Source organism: Myotis lucifugus, unplaced genomic scaffold, assembly GCF_000147115.1.
Source record: "Myotis lucifugus unplaced genomic scaffold, Myoluc2.0 scaffold_222, whole genome shotgun sequence".
NCBI lineage: Eukaryota > Metazoa > Chordata > Mammalia > Chiroptera > Vespertilionidae > Myotis > Myotis lucifugus.
Genome location: NW_005871270.1, coordinates 364,958 through 385,840, shown reverse-complemented (window position 1 = coordinate 385,840; position 20,883 = coordinate 364,958). Strand labels below are relative to the sequence as shown.

Sequence of the window (20,883 nt, the reverse complement as noted above, 5' to 3'; positions counted from 1 at the left end):
CCCTCCCGCCCGCCCTGGCCGGCTCTGAGCTCTTCTCAAAGCTATAAAGTTTCAATTATAGAAGGTAAATAAATCCCAGAATAAAAAAAAAAAAAAGAAAAAAAGGAGAGGCTGGGAGCTTCCGTCGCGGGGCTTGGCCAGCCTGAAAAGGGCCCTCAGCCCCTCACCCAGACTGGCCAGGCACCCCAGTGGGGACCTCCCACCCTAAAGGGGGTGTGGCCAGGCTGAAAACAGCCATCAGCCCCTCACTCAGGCTGGCTAAACCTCCATGGGGCGAGGGTTCCCACGTGGGGGGGCTTGACCAGCCTGCAAACAGCCATCAGCCCCTCACCCAGGCTGGCCAGGCACCCCAGCGGGACCCCCCCCACACCCTGAAGGGGGTGTGACCAGCCTGAAAACAGCCATCAGCCCCTCACTCAGGCTGGCCAGGCACCCCAGCGGGACCCCCACCCTGATCTGGGACATCCTTCAGGGCAAACCAGCCGGCCCCCACCATGCACCAGGCCTCTATCCTATATAATAAAAGGGTAATATGCAAACTGACCCTAACAGCAGAATGACTGGGAATGACTGGTCACTATGACACACACTGACCACCACGGGGCAGACGCTCAATGCAGGAGCTGCCCCCTGGTGGTCAGTGCGCTACCACAGGGGGAGCTCTGCTCAGCCACAAGCCAGGCTGACGGCTGCCAGCACAGCGGTGGTGGCAAGCGACTCTCCCACCTCCTCAGCAGCACTAAGGTAGTCTGACTTCAGCTTAGGCCTGCTTCCTGCTTGCAAGTGGACATCCCCCGAGGGCTCCTGGGCTGCCAGAGGGATGTCTGACTGCCAGCTTAGGCCTGATTCGCCGGGGAGCAGGCCTAAGCCAGCAGGTGGACAACCCTTGAGGGGTCCCAGACTGCGAGAGGGCACAGGCCGGGCTGAGGGACCCCCCTGAGTGCACAAATTTTTGTGCACCAGGCCTCTAGTCCTATATAATAAAAGGGTAATATGCAAACTGACACTAACAGCAGAACGACTGGGAATGACTGGTCACTATGACACACACTGACCACCATGGAGCAGACGCTCAATGCAGGAGCTGCCCCCTGGTGGTCAGTGCACTCCCAAGGGGGAGCTTTGCTCAGCCACAAGCCAGGCTGACAGCTGCCAGTACAGCGGTGGTTGTGGGAGCCTCTCCCGCCTCCTCAGCAGCGCTAAGGATGTCTGACTGCAGCTTAGGCCTGCTCCCCACTGGCAAGTGGACATCCCCGGAGGGCTCCTGGGCTGCCAGAGGGATGTCTGACTGCCAGCTTAGGCCCAATCCCCCAGGGAGCGGGCCTAAACCAGCAGGTGGTCATCCCCTGAAGGGTCCCAGACTGCTAGAGGGCACAGGCCGGGCTGAGGGACCCCCCCGAGTGCACAAATTTTTGTGCACCGGGCCTCTAGTCTATATATAAAAGCCTAAGTGACCGGACAATCAGTTGCTATGACGCACACTGACCACCGGGGGGCAGACACTCAGTGCAGGAGTTGTCCCCTGGTGGTCAGTGTACTCCCACAGCCAACCTCCCACAGCCGGCCAATCTCCTGCGGTTCCTCCCCCGGTGGCCAGCCAACCACCCGCGATCTCTTCCCCCAGCCAGCCAACCTCCCAGTCCTTCCCCGCAGCCGGATATCAGGCAATGTCTAGAGACGTTTTTGGTAGTCACATCTGTTGGGGTGGCAAGGCGGTGGTAGTGGTGCTGATGCTGGCATCTAGTGGAGAGAGGCCAGGGATTCTGTTAAACATCCTCTGATGCACAAGACATCCTCCCACAACTAAATATTATCTGGCCCAAATGTCAACAGTGCTGAAGTGAGAAACCCCAGTAGCATCATCTTTTAGTTAAGAAACAAATGATTTGCCTGGCCGGCAGTTGAGCGTCAACCTGTGAACCAGGAGGTCACAGTTCAATTCCTGGTCAGGGCACACGCCTGGGTTGAGGGTTTGATCCCCAGTGTGGGGCGTGCAGGAGGCAGCTGAACAGTGATTCTCTCTCATCACTGATGTTTCTATCTCTCTCTCACTTTCCCTTCCTCTCTGAAATAAATAAAAACATATATATTAAAAAAAACCACCCCAACAATTTAGAAAGCTTAACATACTTGCCCTGCATTACACAGATTCAAAATCATCTCTGAATGACACCAAAGCCAACAGAAGATCATACCTACAAATACTGGTGACTACTTCTGATTACATTTGTGTTGTTTCTTATCATTGTCTCCCCGCTCCCCCCATTAGTCTTAGCACTTTAGACTTTGCTAGTCAGAATCAGCTGACCTCATCCAGGAAAGGACTCAGAAAAAGCTTTCTCAGACTCTCAGGTCAGATTTAAGAAATGCCTTTTCTTGTGTTCTCACTGCATCCAGTATACATAGCTTCACTGTGGCAATTACTATGTTGTACTGTGATTGTATAAGTTCCTTGAGAGCAAGGGTTTGCCTCTTTAAGTTTGTATTCCAAGTGCCAAGCAAAATATCTCAGCACAGAGTATACATTTCATAAATATTTATTTGTTAAATAAACAAAAGAAAACTGACCAAATTACATAATGTACCCAAGGACACACAGCTACTAAATGACAGAACCAGGATTCGAATCCAAGTCTCTCTGTTGCCAGAGCCTATAATTATTGTCTCAATGAAACTAAAAATGAGATGTCTATCTCCTCTTTATCCTGCCTGTGGGATTTCTTTGATCATAAACATATCAGGAATAAAGATAAAGCCCCTGTTTTAAAGATAGCTTATAATCATAAGAATTTTCCTATCTTATGCTTCTAATTTTAATGTGTACATTCTGCAAAAGCTTGCAAGGTAGTCAGCATGTATACTAGTGAGGATCTCTCCCAAATACCAGAATTATAAAGGGGCCATGGTGCTTGTATTTGATAGTCTCCCTGAATTCAACACTTACATAGAAGTGGATGTTACCTAGAGTCGCTACAGAAACTGTTTATAAAAACTAAACCAGAGTCTCTTAGGAAAAGAAGAACTCACTTTAACTTTAGCTTTTATTTCTTCACTGTCCCCTTCTCCATCATTGCGGGGTTCCATGCCAGACTCCTCCCGGATGTCTTTGTTTAGGACAGAATACTCTTCTAGTAGAGTGTCAAACAAAACTATTCGCTTGTTCTTGAAGAAGCCATAAAAATAAGCATTGCTGTGGGAAGAGCGTTTAGATCCTAAGGAAAAGACAGTTCAAAGCACGGAAAATAATTAAAAAGTCTGGAGTCCTTTGGAGAGACTCCTAGAAATTGAATTACTGGAAAGGACATTAACATTTTCAAATGGTTTAATATCTGAAGAAACTGTATCAACATAAATCACCACCAGCAGTGGAGAGTGTCTGTTTACCTGTAGTCTTGCCAACAGAGATGTGTGCTCATCAGGGCTGTAGAGCAATAAGTAAGTAAGGAAAACCTAAATATCCAGCAGCAGCAAAATGATTAAATTATTGTAAAGCTATGAGATGGCAAAATTATACTAGAGTTAGAAACATTGATGAGAGAGAAACATCGATCAGCTGCCACCTGCACACCCCCTACTGGGGATATGCCCGCAACCAAGGTACATGCCCTTGACTGGAATCAAATCTGGGACCCTTCAGTCCGCAGGCCGACGCTCTATCCATTGAGCCAAACCAGTTAGGGCCAAAATTATACTTTTGAAGAATGTTAACAAGATAGGAAAAAGTTTCACCAATATAATAAGGATTAAAACTTTATGTACCTAAGGTTCCATTACTGTCATGAAAAAAATATACATGTAAATAGAAAAGTATAAACAAAAGCCTATTAAGAAATATATCAAAATACTGAAGTGTTAAAAAAAAACCCACTGCAGTGTTTATCACTGGCTTCTAGAACTATGGATTTTTGTTCCCCTTGTCTATTTTCCAAGGCTTGTAAGTATATACACTTCTATATTCAGAAAATAATTAAAGCTATTTTTTAAAAGACTGGGGAAAAAATACCTAAATTTTTAACAGTGGCTAACAGTAGCTGAACAAACTATGATTAATTTTTATTTTCTTCTTTATTTGTGTATTTTTATTTTCTAAATGTTCTATAATGTGCAGTGAATTTAATAATTATGAGCAGACTTTGGGTTCAAATCTTGGATCTGCCATGTATTAGCTGTGGAGTAAGAAACTTTCTTAAATTTCTTTAAGCTTTATTTTCCTGTTTATGATGCAAGCCAATATCTATGTCATTGGATTAGGTTAAGGGTTACATGAGAAATTCTAAGTAAATCAATTAGTATACTGCCTGATCCATATAAACTATTATTATTTACATACTTTTAAAAAGTAATAATAAAATGTTTGTTTCTCTTGAGAATTTTAGATCTCTCACAGAAATGTGAATTAAAAAATATTTTTTTATTGATTTCAAAGAGGAAGAGAGAGGGACAGATAGGAACATTAACGATGAGAGAGAATCACTGATCGGCTGCCTCTTGCACACCTCCTACTAGGACCGAGCCTGCCACTGGGGCATGTGCAGTGACCGGGAATCGAACCGGTAACCTCCTGGTTCATGGGACAATGCTCAACCACTGAGCCACACTGGCCGGACAGAAATGTGAGTTTTTATCTACTCATATTTCTAATGTAAAGCATGTCCAGTAGTATATTTAGAATATAGTATATTCTATATATATAGCAGTACGTTTGGTAGTCTGTTTAGAATACAGTAAGGCTTTGATAAATAGTGGCATTTATTTATTTATTTTTCAGTTTTTGTTTAATTGCCAAATATGTGGTCCAATTTTGCTAGTCATATAGGGTCTGGAAAGCCGTTTATCAATCTGAGGTCTTATACTTTTCATTTCTGTCTTGTTTTTTTTTAAAAATTAATTTAAAAATATTTCTTAGATGGTGCCTGAAGTTATTTATGGAAGCAGGCAGATTGTAGGCATATAAATAAAATAAAATTAACATCTTAATATCTCCCACTGGTCCAAGTGTCTCAAAGTATGGCCCAAGGAACACCTCCACGAAAATCACCCCACGGCTATTGTTAGAAAGTAAACACTAGCAACACCTATGAAGTCAGACCTCTGGGAATGGAGGCCAGCAATTTATCTTTTAACAAATTCTCCAGGGAATTCTTATACAGTACTCACTAAAGTTTAAGAGTCCCTGCACTAGACCATAAGCTTTTTGTATTGCTGTGCCTGGCACGTAGTATATATTCAATAGTGCTTGTTTACTAAATGGATTAATGATGCCACTTGAGGTGTGAGGCAATGTATTTGAGAACTCGAAAAATCAAAATGTTCTATGCAAATGTAAGGCACTGCCAACTGTATCATTTTTGTTTATGATCTTAATCAACCTCTCAGCAGCATTTGCAGTTGACCACTCCCTCCTTGAAACACTTTCTTTTCCTACTTAAAAAGAAACAGCATTTTCTCCTCTTTTCCTTCCTATCTCAATGGTCTCTCCTCTGTGTCCGATGCTGGCTCTTCCTCCTGCTGACTCTGACCTGAGCCCCACTCTCTTCTCTAAATGTCCTCATCCGTGGCATTAAACACACCTACGTGCCAGATACTTCCCTATCAATATTGCTGGCCCTGACCTCTCCCTAGAATGCCAAACTCATACACCGAGCTCACTATTTGCTATCTCTACATCTCCCCATGAATGTCTATAGTGCATATTTGTTGCTTATATTCTTATGTGTGGCTTCTTCCCTGCCCAGGACTGGAATCTCTGTTCAGAGTTAAGGGAATTCAAACCATGTAAATCTTGTGAGAGACTGCTTCTCACTTAAGAAATACAAAAAGACACATATTTGCTTCCCCAGCATTCCTGACAGTGAGCCCTGTGCCCTGGCTCAGTCAATCAAATGCACCCACTGGGGACTCTGGATAGTTAGCACTAGAAGCAGGGCAGTGAGGAACTAATTCTGTAGGTGCTAGTGGCAGGGATATTAGGGGTGCAAACTGCTGAATCCAACAGAAGGAGGCAACAGCAGTGTCCTCCCAGACTGGTCTGCAGTGAAATTCCGAGTTCCCCATCTCCCTATGGAACAGCCCATCTTCCAAGCTTGGTAAACTTAATTTCCTGGTGATTCTGTAAGCTATCAAATAGTGTTTCAATAAGCAATTGTTTTCTGCTTACATTAGCCAGTTGGTTTCTACTACCTGTTCGCCACTAACTACTGCCTGCAGAAATCTAATTCAATGTTCAATAGAAATCTCAATATACAGCACATCCAACTTAAGTTCGCATAAACCTGCTGTTCCCCAGTTTTTCCAATATCAGTAAACTATCATTTATCCAATTGCTCAGGCTAAAAATCTAGGTTATCATCCTTGATGTCTCCCCTTCTCCCTTAATCTTTTCCATATAATCTATTAGTATAGTCCCATCAACTCTACCTCTAAAACACATCCCCAGTGCATCCACTTCTCTCCTTCAATCACTACTGCCCTAGTCTAAGCTACTACTCTCCCCCACCTGGATTACTAGAACCTCTTCCTAACGGCTCTCCCTGCTTCTACCCTTGCCGCCTCCACAATCTATTCTCCATAGCAAACCAAGATATTTTAAAAATACAAACCAGACCATGTCACTTTCCTGCCTAAAACCTTCAATGGCTTTCCCCCTTGAAGTTAAAATAAAACCCAAGCTCCTTCCCCTGATTTACAAAGGCCCTCGTGGTCTGACTCTTGCCTGTCTCAGATTTCATGTCCTAACACTCCTGCTAAGTGGCAGGCACATTGGACTTTTTTCTGTGTCTTGATGATTCAAAGCTCTGGAAGGTCTTTCTATTGATTTCAGCATGCATGGCTCCTTTTTTCAGGTCTCAGCTTACATTCATTTGCTCAGTGAGGTCTTGCCTGATGACCCTCTAAAGCAGCGGTTCTCAACCTGTGGGTCGCGACCCCTTTGGTGGTTGAACGACCCTTTCACAGGGGTCGCCTAAGACCATCCTGCATATCAGATATTTACATTACGATTCATAACAGTAGCAACATTACAGTTATGAAGTAGCAACAAAAATAATTTTATGGTTGGGTCACAACATGAGGAACTGTATTTAAAGGGCCAGAAGGTTGAGAACCACTGCTGTAAAGTATCTACTCAGTCATTCTTCATCACATCACACTGGTTAATTCTCTGCGTAGCACTTGCTCTCTGATATTTTCTGAGAGCAGGAATCTTGGCTTCTCACTACTACATTCCTATTAATTTACAAATCTGTAATGTGTTGTTATTGTTAGTAACAACATTCACTCATTCAAAATATTTTTGAGGACTGTTACCATTATTAACAACAATAAAAGCATACATTACCAATGAGAAAATGTCTGTTTAGCAAAGTTAAGTTGCCCATAGTCATATAGGTAACTGTGATAGAGCTAGGATTCAACAAAGACTATTAACTCCTCAGCCTACCCTCTGAAATTCTACCCCTCCACCTACTCAAATCTTGATTTTCTATAAACTCTCAGCTTATATTATAACCCTACATAAAGCCTTGCCTATTTTATCTAAAATCGTATATCACATATGTAAGTATCTCTATTGTCATATCATCAGCTGTGATTTCATGTTATCTGATTATAACTTAAATGATTAGCAACTTAGGTTGCTTCTTTAGTAAAGACCCTGAGAAACTGTTCTACTGTACTAATTAGTGTGCTGTTTAATATTAATTAAGAGTAGTGATTCTCAGAGCCTAAAGAAGTAATATGAATCTGTTTATTCTCCTACCATTTCCCCATGGAAATGTTCCAATTGTACCTTTAGTTGACGTATATAACCTCAGAAGCTATCAAATATCTGAGATTTCTATACTCTTCTAATTGCTGTTAATTCATTCTTTCCAGTTATGACCATCTCTGTTCTCACCTGGCCCCGAAATTACATAATTCTGTTTCTATTCATTCATCTAATATAACTGCTTCTCATTGGTGATTTTTTAGTTTAAATCAGTGGTTCCCAAACTTATTTGGCCTACTGCCCCCTTTCCAGAAAAAATATTACTCAGCGCCCCCTGGAAATTAATTCTTTTTAAATTTTAATAGCAATTAAACAGAAAGATATATGTATTAATGTTTCTACCTTTTTCGTAAAATATAGTAAAGAAAGGTGTAAATTAGAAACATTGAAGTTTGAAATTATGAAACTATTTATTGAACTCAGAATAGAAAGGTAATACAAAAAAAGTTAAAACAAATGCACCTGTGGCCATCACCGCCCCCCTGGATCGCTGCAGCGCCCACCAGGGGGCGGTAGCGCCCACTTTGGGAATCACTGGTTTAAATGATGGATGGACAAACTATGGCTTGCAGGCTCAATCTAATCTGCTACTTATTTTTATACATAAAGTTTTATAGAACACAGCCATGCTCATATTTATGTATAATCTATGCTTTTTGGCACTATAATGGCATAGTTGAATAGCTTCAACAAAGAACATACGCCTGCAAAGCCTAAAATATTTATTATCTTATGGCATTACAGAAAATGTTTGCCAAACCGTGGTTTAGAGGAAGCAAAACTGAAAGCCAGAGTGGTAAAGTGATCTGTCTAAGATTCCACAGCTGGTAAGTAACAGAGGCAAAACCAGCCTTGTTCATTTACATGGATTTTAATGTAAAGATTCTGAAAGTCATGGTACCACACAACAGTTTTAATTGACATCTCTGTAAGCTTCCTTGAGACTTTAGTAATCTTATGTAAGCTCCTAGATAGCTTACCTCTACCCAATGGTAGGACAGTTTTTGGTAATTTGCAGGTTTTCATAATCAGAGTCTTCCAGAACACTGGAAGTTTTGTTGAAAGAGACAAAGCCAATAACAATGGCTTTATGAGCCTAAAACTAGTGCTAAATGACTATACAACAGTCCTACTTAATTACTAGGTGCCAGGCAGGTAACCAAGTCCATAAGTCAGTCTAATATGCATGCTATTAAAGGGAGTGATAAAGGCCTTGGCCCAAAATTAAAAACAATATTGTAAAGCCAACCAAACACAGCTTCAGGCAAGAATAGGATTTGACACCAAGCCACCAGTTTCTATCCCTGGACTATATCATCAATTCCTATAAATCTTAAAACGTCAAAATGTAAAATCTTAACCATTAGATAACAAAATTTTAAACAAACTGATTTGTTCATTTATTAAAATTTTAAGAATAAAGTTCTCAAATGAACCACTCAAACAAAATGTTCTTACCCCCAGTAGCCTTACCTTCAACAACATACACCTTAGTCAAAGGAAAGTCAATACTCTTTGCCATTATTTCAATTTCTTGTTTAAGCTTTCCCTCAGGTAGAGGTGTGAATTTGTCAAATAAAGGGGCAATATAATCAGCATAGATTGTGACAAGCACCTGAAAAGTAAATGTCAGAACAACCTATGAACATGTTCTTAAAAAAACTACTCATTATACAGATTCAATTACATTGAAACAATTATGTGATCCTAACCTTGAGAGCAGGGACCTTATCTACTAGTATTTGTTCTGGTATTCCCAGTCCCAAACCATACCAAATTCATCAATCTGTTTGATGAATTAAATCAATATGAATAGTCTCAAAGTGGTAAGAACTGAAAAGTCAAATGGTCCATTCAAAACTATCTTGGGAATTTCATAAGCCCATAAGAAGTTGGAATGCTCCCTTTTAAAGTAACCATGACAGATCTGAAGTCTTTGCTAAAAAAATTACTAGCACCTGACTGTGTGCTGTCTTATTTGGTTGGTCAGCTAAAATTAATTACCTACAGTTCACAACTGTACACTTGGTTGAAACAGCACTTCTTTAAGTATTTTGGAAGCATTTCCTCTCACTTCGTTTGCCATTCAACAGATATTTGTAAATCCAACTAGTGCCCATTTTCTAATCTTTTTTTTTTTTTTAAATATATCTTATTGGTTTTTTACAGAGAGGAAGGGAGAGGGACAGAGAGTCAGAAACATCGATGAGAGAGAAAGATCCATCAGCTGCCTCCTGCACACCCCCCACTGGGGATGCACCCGCAACCAAGGTACATGCCCCTGACCGGAATCGAACCCAGGACCCTTCAGTCCGCAGGCCGACGCTCTATCCACTGAGCCAAACCGGTTCGGCCATTTTCTAATCTTGATCCCACCAGTGGGAAGTGAAGCAATGAGCATCACACTAATTCAGATTAAAATAAACCTGTTCATTGGTGGAGTTAAGAGATGACAGATGATATTTTCTAGGGGCTGTCAACAGACAATTTTCATTGTGTTGTAGTGTTTGTGTTGTGAAACAGTTTAGAATGTGGGAAGGAGAAGAGGAAAAGAAGATGTGAATGAGGGAAAAAGGGGGATGAGAGAAAAAGGGAGGGAGAAGGAAGAGAGAAGTAATGGGGAGAAAAGCAGAAGGGGAAGGTAGGAAGAATGGGGGGAAAGGAGGGAGGAAGGAACAGAGAAGGGAGAAGGGAGAGAGGGAAAAGGGAGAAAGGAGGAAGGAAAAAGCAGAGGAAGAAAGCAAAGAAAAACCAGGTACATTTATGCTTTCTTCTTGTCCCTCTTCAATCTATTCTCTTCAAAACAGCCATGATTTTTAGGCAACGGAGCTCAGTCAAGAGTCATTAAATTACCAAAGTGTGTCATCCATTCTGGTGGCAACTCATAAATGCATAGCCCAAAATTGCCTGACAACTGGATCATTAAAAGTAACAACTAGCTTCTAGGATCTGTAAAAGTCAACATAAGGAGAAGAAAATCTGTCAGAGTCAATTCTCCTATTTTTATAACCAAAAGCAGAAACCAACAGGGGAATTTATGAGCACTTATGTGTATTTTATCTGCTTCTTAATAACTGTTTACATGCTAATGAAGACTATACCATAATTACCCCACTAAGGAAATTTGTAAAAAACATGAAACAAAGATTTTACTCACCAGAGAAACAGCTAATGTGAACAGCCAGGCGTAAATAAAAAAATAGTCACCCCCAATTTTAATAATGTAAAGTAGAAGTGAAGACACAGGCAATAAAATGCACTGAGTCACAATGAATTTTTTGATTGCATCTTTCATGAAGAACCCCAAAGTCTGAAAAAAGAAAACATCATCACAAGAAACTGAGAAACTGCTATTAAATAACTAATTAATGAATATAAAGGATACCTTATTAAAGTAAATTTAAAAATTAAAAGGCAGTGAGACTATATTATATGACACTAGATAACCCAAGACAATAACTAAATGTCTTACATTCTACAGTTTAAAATAAACTCATTTAAATGTCAGCTGAAAAGCATTAGACATTAGAGTGCTAGAAGAGCTTATGGCAAGACTTTAAACTACAATCTTTGCCACATGCAGTTCCCTTTTTCCTCAACTAATTCATGCTCTACAACAGCAAATTATGAGCACAAAAGGTCTTCACATTTAAGAGAGAACACTTGCATTTTCTATTATACCTGTTGATTGAAACCATGTTTTTCTTCTATCACAAAAGTATTATAAAGACTCCATGGCAAACCAGTCAATGCACTGAAAAGTGTAGCCATCAGCAGAAACACCAAAGACTGAGTGATCTAAAGACAAGAAGGAAAAAAAAAAACACATGGCAGTTTTTATAGTGTAGTATTAATTCATTCTTAAAATGAATTCTTAGTGAACAAATTGATAAGCAATTGCTGAGTACCTACTAGATCTCAAGCAATGTGTCTGATTCTATGGCTAATACAAGGTCTGAAACATCATCTATACCCTCAAAGTTTACTTCTTAGAGAAGGAGGCAAAAAAAACCCAATTCCTCTTTTATTACACAGGCACTGTATGAAGTTACCTAAAGGCATATAAACAATTGAAAGATTTGGAAATCCCATAGGCAGCAAAATATCAGACATATGTCACAGCACTATCTTTACCAATACATCTCCTAGGACAATGGAAACTAAGGAGAAAAATAAACAAATGGGACTACATCAAAATAAAGAGCTTCTGCACTGCAAAGAAACCATCAACAAAACAAGAGAGCCCAAAGCATGGGAGAACATATTTGCCAATGTTACATTTGATAAGGGTTTAATCTCCAAAGTTTATAGGGAACTCATACAACTTAACAAAAGGAAGACAAACAATCCAATCAAAAAATGGGCACAGGACCTAAATAGACACTTTTCGAAAGTGGACACACAGAAGGCCAAGAGACATATAAAAACATGCTCAAAGTCACTAATCATCTGAGAGATGCAAATTAAAACGACAATGAGGTACCATCTCACACTTGTCAGAATGGCTATCATCAACAAATCAACAAACAACAATATTGGCGAGGATGTGGAGAAAAAGGAATCTTTGTACACTGCTGGTGGGAATGCAGGCTGGTGCAGCCACTGTGAAAAACAGTATGGAGTTTCCTCAAAAAATTAAAAATGTAACTCCCATTTGACCCAGTAATCCCACTTCTAGAAATATAGCCCAAGAACTCAGAAACACCAATCACAAAGAATATATGCACCCCTATGTTCATAGCAGCATAATTTACAATAGCTAAGATTTGGAAACAGCCTAAGTGCCCATCAGCAGATGAGTGGATTAGAAAACTGTGGTACATCTACACAATGGAATACTACGCTGCTGTAAAAAAGAAAAAACTCTTACCATTTGCAACAGCATGGATGAACCTGGAGAGCATTATGCTAAGCGAAATAAGCCAGTCGGAGAAAGATAAATATCACATGATCTCACTCATTTGTAGAATATAAGGAACAACATAAACTGATGAACAAAAATAGAGACACAGAAGCATCGAACAGACCGTCAAACCTTAGAGAGAAGGCAGGGGTGGGTGGGGGTGTGGGGTATGAGATCAACCAAAGGACTTGTATCCATGCATATGAGCATGACCAATGGACACAGACAATAGGGGGGTGGGGGCATGTGCTGGGGATGGGAGCAGGCGGGAAGAGGTCAATGGGGGGAAAAGGAGACTTATGTAAAACTTTCAACAATAAAGAATTTTAAAAAAATTTGTAAAACAAGACATTTGCTTGTCTATAATCTTCTGAAATATCCCCCATTCTCTCTAGTTTATCAACAAATCTTAATAATCAATATAAAAAATGATTGTTTTGAGCTTTATAATTTTTGGCTATCTCATACTGTCAGTTCTAAATATGTAAGGATATGAAAAAATAATCAAACTAATATTTATTTAGTATACTATTATTTATTTAAATTGTATTTTTATTGATTTCAGAGAGGAAGGGAGAGGGAGAGAGAGAGATAGAAACATCAATGATGAGAGAGAATCATTGACTGGCTGCTTCCTTCATGCCCCCTACTGGGGATCAAGCCGGCAACTCAGGCATGTGACCAGTTCCGGAATTGAACCATGATCTCCTGATTCATAGGTCAATGCTTAACCACTGAGGCACAATGGCCAGGCTAGTATACTATAACTGAAACCATTAGAAACATTAAGAACTAGTGTTTGCCTGGCCAGAGTGACTCAGTGGTTGAGCGGCGACCCATGAACCAAGAGGTCACCGGTTTGATTCCCGGTCAGGCACATGCCCGGGTTTCGGGCTCGATCCACTGTAGGGGGTGTGTAGGAGGCAGCTGATCAATGTTTCTATCTCTTTATCCCTCTCTCTCTAAAAAAAAAAAAAAAAAGTCAATAAAAACATATTTAAAAAAAAGAATTAGTGTTTTATTTCTTTGTAAAAAACTTAAAAGTAGTTTGAACAATGCTCGCCTTCTTGTTGTGTAACTTACAGTATGGAAATGGCACCTTTTCTCTGTCTTGATAAATTGTTATACTCCTCTCAAAGTTTACATCAGCTTCGAACATTTTAACATTTTATTATTTGAGCTTTCAATGTCATAAAATATCACTGAGGCCTTTTAACATGGCAGTTTTTTGCCAGTCACACTAAGTCTGGGACATAATCCTTTTTGTCAAAGCCACTTTCCTCATTTATACCAATAAGGTCACCTTCACTAAGTTCCCTGGCTGCAGATCTAAATCTGTCTAATGGTAGCAGGGGCAGCATTCCCAGGGCCAGCTATTTCTTCTATAACTCCCCGTATGTCAGATTTGAACTTCACTTCCATGTTATCATTTTTCATTTCTTTGCTACACTTTTATCTTTGTTGGCCAATTCCTTTTCAATTATCCATTAAAAACAATGTTAAGTGGATATATATCCATTTTTTGCAACACAATGCATACTTAGAATAATTGATAACAGGTGTGCAATGACCAATCACTGACATACTTTGGAAAAAGGGAGGTGATTGGTCACTGATGACAATGAGAATCTGTTATTTGCAAATGACCTGTGGACTAAAGAGCTAGCAAGGAAGTTTGTACTTTATGTAATTACTCATATAATATACTATGGTAACTGAAATTTGAACCATGTTTTTAAGGTACTGGTGTTATTTAACTAAACTGTGTAACTGAAATTTGTGTATACCAGAACTGTGCGAAGAATGGACAACCAATACCACAGCCATTACAGAGAACAGATCACCGGAGGGGTGGCTCAGAGGTTCGACCCCCATCTGAGGCAAGTGTGGGAAGTGACCGATCAATGTTTCTCTCTCTCTTTTAAATCAGTAAAAGTATATCCTCTGGTGAAGATTAAAATTTAAAAAAATACCCACACCCACACACCCAGAACAAAGATCTGTATATAAGAACAGGAAGAGATCTCCAAAAGATGTTAAAACCAAAAATAATATATTAGAATATGTATATAGAGTGTGTTCATTCATTCAACAAATATTTATGGAGTACCTACTCTGTGACTGGCATTTTCTAGGCACTAGTGACATAGCAATGAAGAATACAGGGGGTGGCAAAAGTAGGTTTACAATTGTAAAACAAATAAATACAATAATTAATAAATAATAATATAAAAATAAACTTCCATGTACTCACAATTATAAACCTACTTTTGCCCATACCTGAATATATAAGGTCTCTGTCTCCTTAAAACTTAAAATTCTTGTCAGGGCGATAAAAAGAAAACAAACAAACAAGATTACTGCAATAGTGGTAAGTGCCTTTATATAGAAAATAAAATAGCCCAGCCAGTGTGGTTCAGTGGTTTAGCGTTGACCTATGAACTGGGAGATCGTGGCTGGATTCTGGTCAAGGCACATGCCAGGGTTGTGGGCTCAATCCCCAGTGGGGGGCCTGCAAGAGGCAGCCAATCAGTGATTCTCTCTCATCACTTATGTTTCTATCTCCCTCTCCCTTTCTTCCTGAAATCAATACAAATACATTTAAAAAGAAGGGACCTTAAAAGAATTTGGCTGCTTTAGAAAAGGGACATAAGATGAGCTGAATTAAAGCCCAAGGTACCTATATATGTAGAAGAGACCCATCATTTCAAAAAGGAACCAGGAAAGAGGGAATAGACTTGGAAATTTCTAAGGAAAAGTCAGGAAGCAGTGTCTCAACATCCTTACAGGCGGGCAATCTCAGGTTTAAGGCTTTGCCTTCAACTGGAGTTCCTGGAAGAGTGGGTAGACAAACCAAGCAGCTCAATGGAGACTGTAAGAGATACATACTCTGTCTTTGTCTGAAGTATCTGCTAAGTTATGTGGCACAGAGTACCTGCTTAGTGTGGGTTCAACAAAACACATGCTTTCCCATTCATTGCTGAGTTGTTCCTGAGAAGCAGCTGCCTAACCAGAGACTACATTACTTAGCTCCCTTGTGTCTGAGATGAAATGAGTGGTTCACCTACAAAATGTGCAAAGGACAGGTATCATTTCAGAGCCACGGAAGCTAAGAAAAGGATATACATACCTCATATTCTGGTCCAAAGCCAGCATAGCCACAAAATCGTCCAGAAAGTCTCCAGAGATAAGGGATTCCTCCAAAGAGAAGAATAAGCTATAAAACAAAGCATACCTTGCTCACATTTGAGCAGTACTAGAAACCATCATGGTATAGAGAAAAAATGACCTGTCTTATTTAGGATAAAATATGTATTTAGATGAATATAAACCAATTGAGATACTAAATTTAGACTGTTAAAAGGTATTTGCCTATACATTTTATATGGGTGAATTGTGTAATATGTGAATTATCTATAATAATAAAAGTGTAATATGCTAATTAGACTGGATGTCCTTCCGGATGTAGCTGTGAGGGAGGGATCCAGGCAGCCACTGGGGCTGCGAGGGAGGGATCTAGGCAGCCGCCATGGCTGCAAAGGTCTACTCTTGCACGAATTTCGTGCATCGGGTCTCTAGTATCTCAATAAAGCTGTTAGAAAAAGAAGCCCTAGCTGGTTTGGCTCAGTGGATAGAGTGTTGGCCTGCAGATTGAAGGGTCCCAGGTTCGATTCTGGTTAAGGGCACATGCCTGGGTTGCGGGCTGGATCCCCAGTTCGGGGCATGCAGGAGGCAGCTGATCAATGATTCTCTCTCATCGCTGATGTTTCTATCTCTCTCTCCCTCTCCTTTCCTCTCTGAAATCAATAAAAATATATTTAAAAAAAAAAAAACTTTTGCCAAGACCGTAACAAAGGCTTTCTGAATCAGGAAACAAGCTTAGAATGGCTAAGCAATTGTCCAAAATCCCACTGCTACTGAGTGACAGAAATGGATTGAACCAGGCTTTATGACTCCATAACTGGCTTTTCCTAAAAAAACAACAACAAACACACACACACACACACACACCCCAAAAAAAACCCACCTCTTCAGCCAGGACAAAGTATTAGTATTCGTATAAGTGGAGAGTCCTGTCCACTTATCAAATTGGGACAGAATGGAATCTCTGTACCTTCTCCAGGTAAGAAGGTGAATCCTGAGGTAGGAGTCAGGGTTTCATAGGAGGCCCCTTTCTCAGCACACCCTTTGTCTTGGGCAGATAAAGTGAACACAGATATTCACTAAATCACTTGGACATTTGAGTGAGGAAGCTCTTAAAATCTGAGAATACATGCTGAAGAAACACGATTTCCCACAACAGATACAAGTTTGTGAAACTCATTTGGTCAAGAGGCATCAATTTATTGTTTCTTTCTGTGGAGTCTCAGGAGTACAATGATCGATCACACTTTTTGGTTAGAAGCACAATATCTCACCAGTTCCTTGTGCTTTGAGGTTTGGAGGCACTATAATATAGTTTAGGGTATCCTCCCAATCTACTTTGCATTTTTATCTATGAATCCATAAATAATATCATGGTTTATACATGCTTTTTAAGAATGTATATAAATTACATCATACGATACAACCTGCCTTTTACACTCTACATTTTTTTAGATCCATCCTTGGTGAGTTTTAACTTTATTCAGTATTATCAGCTGTTCTCTAAAGTATTTATACCAAATTATGCTCCCATCAGCATTACCTGAGTGTTCCTGTCTCCCCACAATCTCACTCACAGTTGATCCCATCCATCTTTTAGGTTTTTACAAGTATACTGGGTTGGTTTAATACCGGGGATCTCAAATATGATCTCTGGACAGTAGCATCACCTGGGAATATGTTAGAAATGCAAATTCTCAGGCCCTACCCCAGAACTACTGAATCAGAAACTGGAAATGGGGCCCAGCAGTCTCCAGATAAATCTGATATACACCCAAATTTGAAAAACACCGTTTTAATAAATTGCTTTTAAAGGCTCCCTTAGCTCTATGTCCAGCTATTTCCACTTTACAATAACTAACTCAATCATAGGTGTAAACCCTATTTTCCCAAAAGACAGACTTTGGCATCAATGCATGGTATATGTTCCACTTGTTGAATTAATCGACGTGGGATGGCATTTCTTTCATCCTATTTTCAATACTAATAAATAATGCAGAATTAAGGATTTATAATGCCTTTGGTGAAGGGCTGAAACACTTATAATTAAAAGTCCAGCTTTTCAGTAAGTACCAAGGCTAGCTTTAATATGAACTTTGAGTGCATCTATGAATGCATTTGGGTACTGCTGTTGCAACCTTGTTTAGTATACTGTGTGGAATGAAAAACAAAGTACTGTGAACAGTAAACTTTCTCTATACTGATACTCTCCCTGAGCATGCTCCTGGGATATCCTATAAAAAGAACTAATGATCTCAGCAATAATAAGTCCAGTGCTTTTATAATTATTTCACTGAAGTTTTGAAAGCAGGCAGGGCAAGAGCACAGTCATCTGTTTTATAAACCAGGCAACTGAAACTCAGAGAGGTTGAAGTAATTTGCCTAAAGAAACCCAATGACTAAGTAATTGCTGTGTGAAGCACTGTACTAAGTGCTTCATTTACATTATCTTACTAGTCCTTGCCATAAACCATGTGCGGCATGGTTTAATATCTATCTACTTCTCATCTTAAAGAGGAGGAAAATGAGGCTCAAAGAGGCTAAACTACTCACCCCAAAACATGCAGAAATTAAAGAAGCAACAATTTGAACTTTTCTACTCTGCCCTACGCTACTCCTCAGCCATTCCATTCTTGAGGGCTCCTTACTGACATCTATGAGATGTGAGGAGTGTCTCAGAGAGGCTGGACATTTCCCCTCTGGGGGCTGTCACCTATGTGTGAACAGTGGCACCTGTGGGTACACAAGGCCTCTGCTTATGTTCCCTCAGGTAAAAAATACCAAGGCAAGAAAAAGAGTCTAAGCTAATCTTTGTACTAAAGCATATAAGCCTATTGATTTTAATCAACACAAAACAGGAATTAATGAACTTGTTTTCAAACAGAACAGGATTTCAAAGTAACACAAAATGCTCCCTATTTCATGGCAAATGTAGCTGCTAATTCCCCAAGGAGAAATAGCACATTCATGTTGCAGTCCCTAGAGTTTCAAGAATGGTTTCTTCAATGTAATTTTAAAGACTCAGAAGAGCAGCGTTTGAAATCCATTCTCCCATTTACTAGTGTTACTAGCAAGCCATTTAATTTCTCTGAGCCTTCACTTTCTCAGCCATAAAAAGTGAATAATGCCTATACTTTCTACCACAGAGACTGTTGTAAACATCAAACAAAACAATAAATATGAAAACAATATACGAAATGAAAAATCACTACCCATACAACTATTTTTTTAAAATATATTTTATTGATTTTTTACAGAGAGGAAGGGAGAGGGACAGAGAGTTAGAAACATTGATGAGAGAGAAACATCGATCAGCTCCCTCCTGCATGCCCCACACTGGGGATCCAGCCTGCAACCAAGGTACATGCCCTTGACCGGAATCGAACCCGGGACCCTTCAGTCTGCAGGCCGACGCCATATCCACTGAGCCAAACCAGTCAGGGCTACCCATACAACTATTATGACTATTACTGTTCCCACCTTTCACCCATCAGTACTGCTTCTAGCTTGAGCCACAGCAGATTACAGAGCTCTCATTCTGTTTGTACTCTCCCTACCTCTATCATCTCCTAGCAAACTGAACCACTCCCATGTCACCAACGGTAACAATCAAGCTACTACCCAGCACCACAAACCCCTTCCCCTCTGACAGCTGTCAGTCTGTTCTTTATGAGTATCTATGAGTCTGTTTCTATTTTGTTTGTTAGTTTATTTTGTTCATTAGATTCCACATATAAGTGAAATCATAAGTTACATTTCTGCCTCTTTTGCTTCACACCTATTCTATCAATAACAAAGATCAGAAAAAAGATTCTCGGATTTGTAGATGTATTTATATTACAAAAATATAAAAAGGAAAACAAACATTACAAAGCATTAAACAGCCCAGCCAGCATGGCTCAGTGGTTGAGCGTCGACCTATGAACCAGGGGGGGGTCACTGGGTTCGATTCCCGGTCAGGGCACATGCCCAGGTTGTGGGCTCGATCCCAGGAGGCTGTCGATCAATGATTCACTCTCATTGATTTCTCCCTCTGTCTCTCTCTCCCTCCCTTCTTCTCTTAAATCAATAAAAAAATATATTTTAAAAAGTATTAAACAATTTGATAGTCTCTTCAAGAAGTAAATTACTCATATAAGCATAACCAATGGACATAAGACACTGGGGGGTAGGGGAGGCCAGGGGATTGTCAAGGGCGGGGGAAAAAAAGGAGACATATGTAATACTCTTTGTAATACTTTAAGCAATAAAACAATTAAAAAAAAAAAAGTAAATTACTCACAGTGCCTTCAATCTCTGAATAGAGTCCTGACCAGAAGCTGAAGGTACTTTTATCCAGCTGATACAGTCGAGATTTCTCAAACGTTTCTGAATCTATGATCTGTCCTAATTCCATTGGTACATGAGTTGTTGTTTTATATATCCGTCTCTGAAATATTTTGAAAAAAACAAAACACTTTAATGAAACAGTCAAACCAACTCATTATTTATTACACTAGTCATTTATGATCAAACATTGAATGGTTTATAATGTTAATGTGTCACGTAAGCCTGTTGAATTTGCTTTATACATACACAAATAATGTATTTGATCAAGCGCATTGTCTACTAACACTACGGTGTCGGGTGAATTTCCCACCAAAATATAAGATGGCGCGGGCAATTATTTAGGTTTCCCGCGCAAAATCAGAGTTAGTTTAAAATGCCTATATCTTTTGAAGTATGGGTTCGATTGAAATGAAATTTTCGGTTTCTTGTGTAAAAAATGAAAATTTATTCAATCACAGACATTTTTTTATCTATTCAGTACATAAATAATTCGATATATATAAACTAAATACGAAAAACCCAAAAAATACTTATTACCTAAAAATATACACATATTTTTAAAGTTTAAAATAAAATTTTCATAATAAATCAAAACAAATAGAAATTAATAGTTTTTTAGCGTATGATATTTTTCAAAACACGCCCCTTTATGTAGAGGTATATTGCAAAATTTGCACATGTAGCGTGTCTCACTGCGCAATTTATGAACGGAACATACGCGACACCTTCTCAAAATGTTTTT

The 20,883-nt window shown here is 39.7% G+C and overlaps 1 protein-coding gene across 2 annotated transcripts in view; it reads right to left on the bottom strand.

The window, feature by feature from the left end:
- ZMPSTE24 (zinc metallopeptidase STE24) overlaps positions 1–20,883 on the bottom strand; it is a 34,609-nt gene that overhangs the window by 11,536 nt on the left and 2,190 nt on the right. For both annotated transcript variants that reach the window (XM_006098141.3, XM_014463794.2), the window contains exons 2-7: positions 20,095–20,241; positions 15,799–15,885; positions 11,447–11,563; positions 10,923–11,075; positions 9,239–9,380; positions 3,028–3,212 (exon numbers count right to left, since the gene is read on the bottom strand). In XM_006098141.3, the coding sequence (XP_006098203.1) occupies positions 3,028–3,212; positions 9,239–9,380; positions 10,923–11,075; positions 11,447–11,563; positions 15,799–15,885; positions 20,095–20,241 (831 nt within the window). The remainder of the gene's footprint in view (positions 1–3,027; positions 3,213–9,238; positions 9,381–10,922; positions 11,076–11,446; positions 11,564–15,798; positions 15,886–20,094; positions 20,242–20,883) is intronic.